Source organism: Populus euphratica, unplaced genomic scaffold (assembly GCF_000495115.2).
Source record: "Populus euphratica unplaced genomic scaffold, PopEup_1.0 scaffold1855.1, whole genome shotgun sequence".
NCBI classification, from domain to species: Eukaryota; Viridiplantae; Streptophyta; class Magnoliopsida; order Malpighiales; family Salicaceae; genus Populus; species Populus euphratica.
The window spans coordinates 31,756-33,786 of record NW_011501696.1 but is presented as its reverse complement, the minus strand read 5'-3'; the positions used below and the strand labels follow the sequence as shown (position 1 = coordinate 33,786).

The window sequence follows — 2,031 nt, the reverse complement described above, 5'->3', positions numbered from 1 at the left end:
CCCCCGCCACGACCCCCGCAGCCGTAGTGACTCCTTTCTTAATTTTTTCTTCCTTGATTTTCTTCCTTTCAGACTTCATAAGAAAACACCAAGTATTACGTGACTATTAAGTAGAATATTTCAAAAAAATATATAATGTTTTATTTGAATATATTTTGTATGAAATTGCGAATCTCATAATTTTCTAAATTTATCTCAGTATGCAAGAATTTAATCAGTAGGCAACATAAATTCTTGAATATATGTTTTTGGATGATTAAGAGTTAAAACAAGAAAATCAACCTAATGGTGAAGTATTTAAAGAAAGATATTAAAAATTCCAAAGATGTAGAAATTATATTAAAAAATTATAGTTTTGAAATCCGGACCGTTCTAATGGGTCGATCCAGGATTTGGCTGACCCGAGACTAGAATTAAGCCGGGTTGGAGAAACAATAGGAGAAAAGGAAACCCGGTGTGACCCTGTAAGTTGACCTGGTAAGACCTAGTTAAGACCCGGTTGCAAACTTATTGATTTTTTTTATTAAAATGATATTATTTTGATTTAAAAAAAACTAATTAATTAAGTAATTAGGTCAAAAACCGGTAACTCAATCAAAACTTAAAACTTGAATTTTGAATTCGACTAGGTGTTAAAACTATGTAAAAAAACGGAAGGTGTAGAAAAAGAAAAGGGATAAATCTTAACAAGATTGTTTTTTTTTTAAATAACTAACTGAGCACAAATTTTTTTTAAAAAGGAAAATTATAGAAAGAAAAAGAAATTTATCAAAGCCTATGCCGGCCTGGACTAGGCGTACAAGTGCCTCTTAGCCAAACTCGGATATGCATTACTAGGCATGTCGCCCTTATGCAGTGCGGTGTTGCAGTAGTCTATTTACTTTTCAGAAGAAAATATAATTATTTATTTAGTAAATATAAAGAGATAGTTTTTTTTACCAGTAATTTCTTTTAATTTTAAAATTAAATTTTCTTGTAACCATATCATGTATAAATTCAATTAATTTTTTAATAAAATTTAATAAAATTTAACTGAGTTTATAAATATTTGATTTTGAATTTTTTTCTCAAATTGATTTTTTTATAAACAAATTTCTTTTTAATGAATAAAATATATAGTCAAATTTCAATCTTTGTATTTTTAAATTATTCAACTAATTTTTTAGTTTTTTCTGGATGCTTTGATTTTTTTTTTTACTTTTTTTTCCCTTCTGAGTATATATGTGTATATATTTTTATTTATTTTTGTTTGTACAAGAACCCAAAATTAAATTACAATAAGTCACAAAGATACAAGGGAAAGATGGTATGGATTTTAATACCAAGGAAATTACCTTATATTCGACTTTCTTATTGGATTTAAGTGTCTCTATGTCCCCACGAAGTCTATCCTTGACATTGACTTTTTCAGCAAGCCAGCTACTAACCCTTTTTTTAATTGTTGCATCTGATATAGAGCAGGGTATTAATATGCAACAAAATAAATAAGTAGTATGTGTGCGTCTCTCTCTCTCTCTCTCTCTATATATATATATATATATAATATCCCAAGTTTTAAGAGAATAAAAAAACAAAAAAAACAGATGATATGTGCATATACAACGTTACATTACCTTCACATCCTCTCTCAAATTCGAGCATGCCGTACCAACCACAATTATCAACAGAATCTTCAAATCCAGCTCCTCGTTTCTCCTTCACCGTCTTTTCCAGCCTAGTCTTAAAGCTCTTCAGTGCAGCACAACGTAGATGTTGCAGCATGGCAGCATAAGCTGGGTATACAAACTACATCACAGCCCGGAAACTTAATCACCGGCAACCGTGACTATCTCAAGTCAAAATAGAAAAATATTGCAGGCATTATTACTATATTATTGGTTGTTTTTTAAAAATAATTTTTATTTAAAAATATATTAAAATAATTTTTTTAATAATTTTTAATATTAGTACATTAAAATCATAAAAGGAAAATGGTCACACATTAAGGCCTTACTTGTAGGGCTTCGGTTTCTAACCGTTGCCGTTTGGCTT

The 2,031-nt window shown here is 29.2% G+C and overlaps 1 protein-coding gene across 1 annotated transcript in view; it reads right to left on the bottom strand.

Moving 5' to 3' along the window:
* The window catches only part of LOC105118287 (protein ROOT HAIR DEFECTIVE 3 homolog 2-like), a 32,727-nt gene that overhangs the window by 302 nt on the left and 30,394 nt on the right, over window positions 1–2,031 (bottom strand). Inside the window, exons 14-16 of the mRNA XM_011016199.1 lie at window positions 1,614–1,785; window positions 1,335–1,447; window positions 1–73 (exon numbers count right to left, since the gene is read on the bottom strand). The exon at window positions 1–73 is cut by the window's left edge and continues 1 nt beyond it. Of these exons, the coding sequence (XP_011014501.1) occupies window positions 1–73; window positions 1,335–1,447; window positions 1,614–1,785 (358 nt within the window). The remainder of the gene's footprint in view (window positions 74–1,334; window positions 1,448–1,613; window positions 1,786–2,031) is intronic.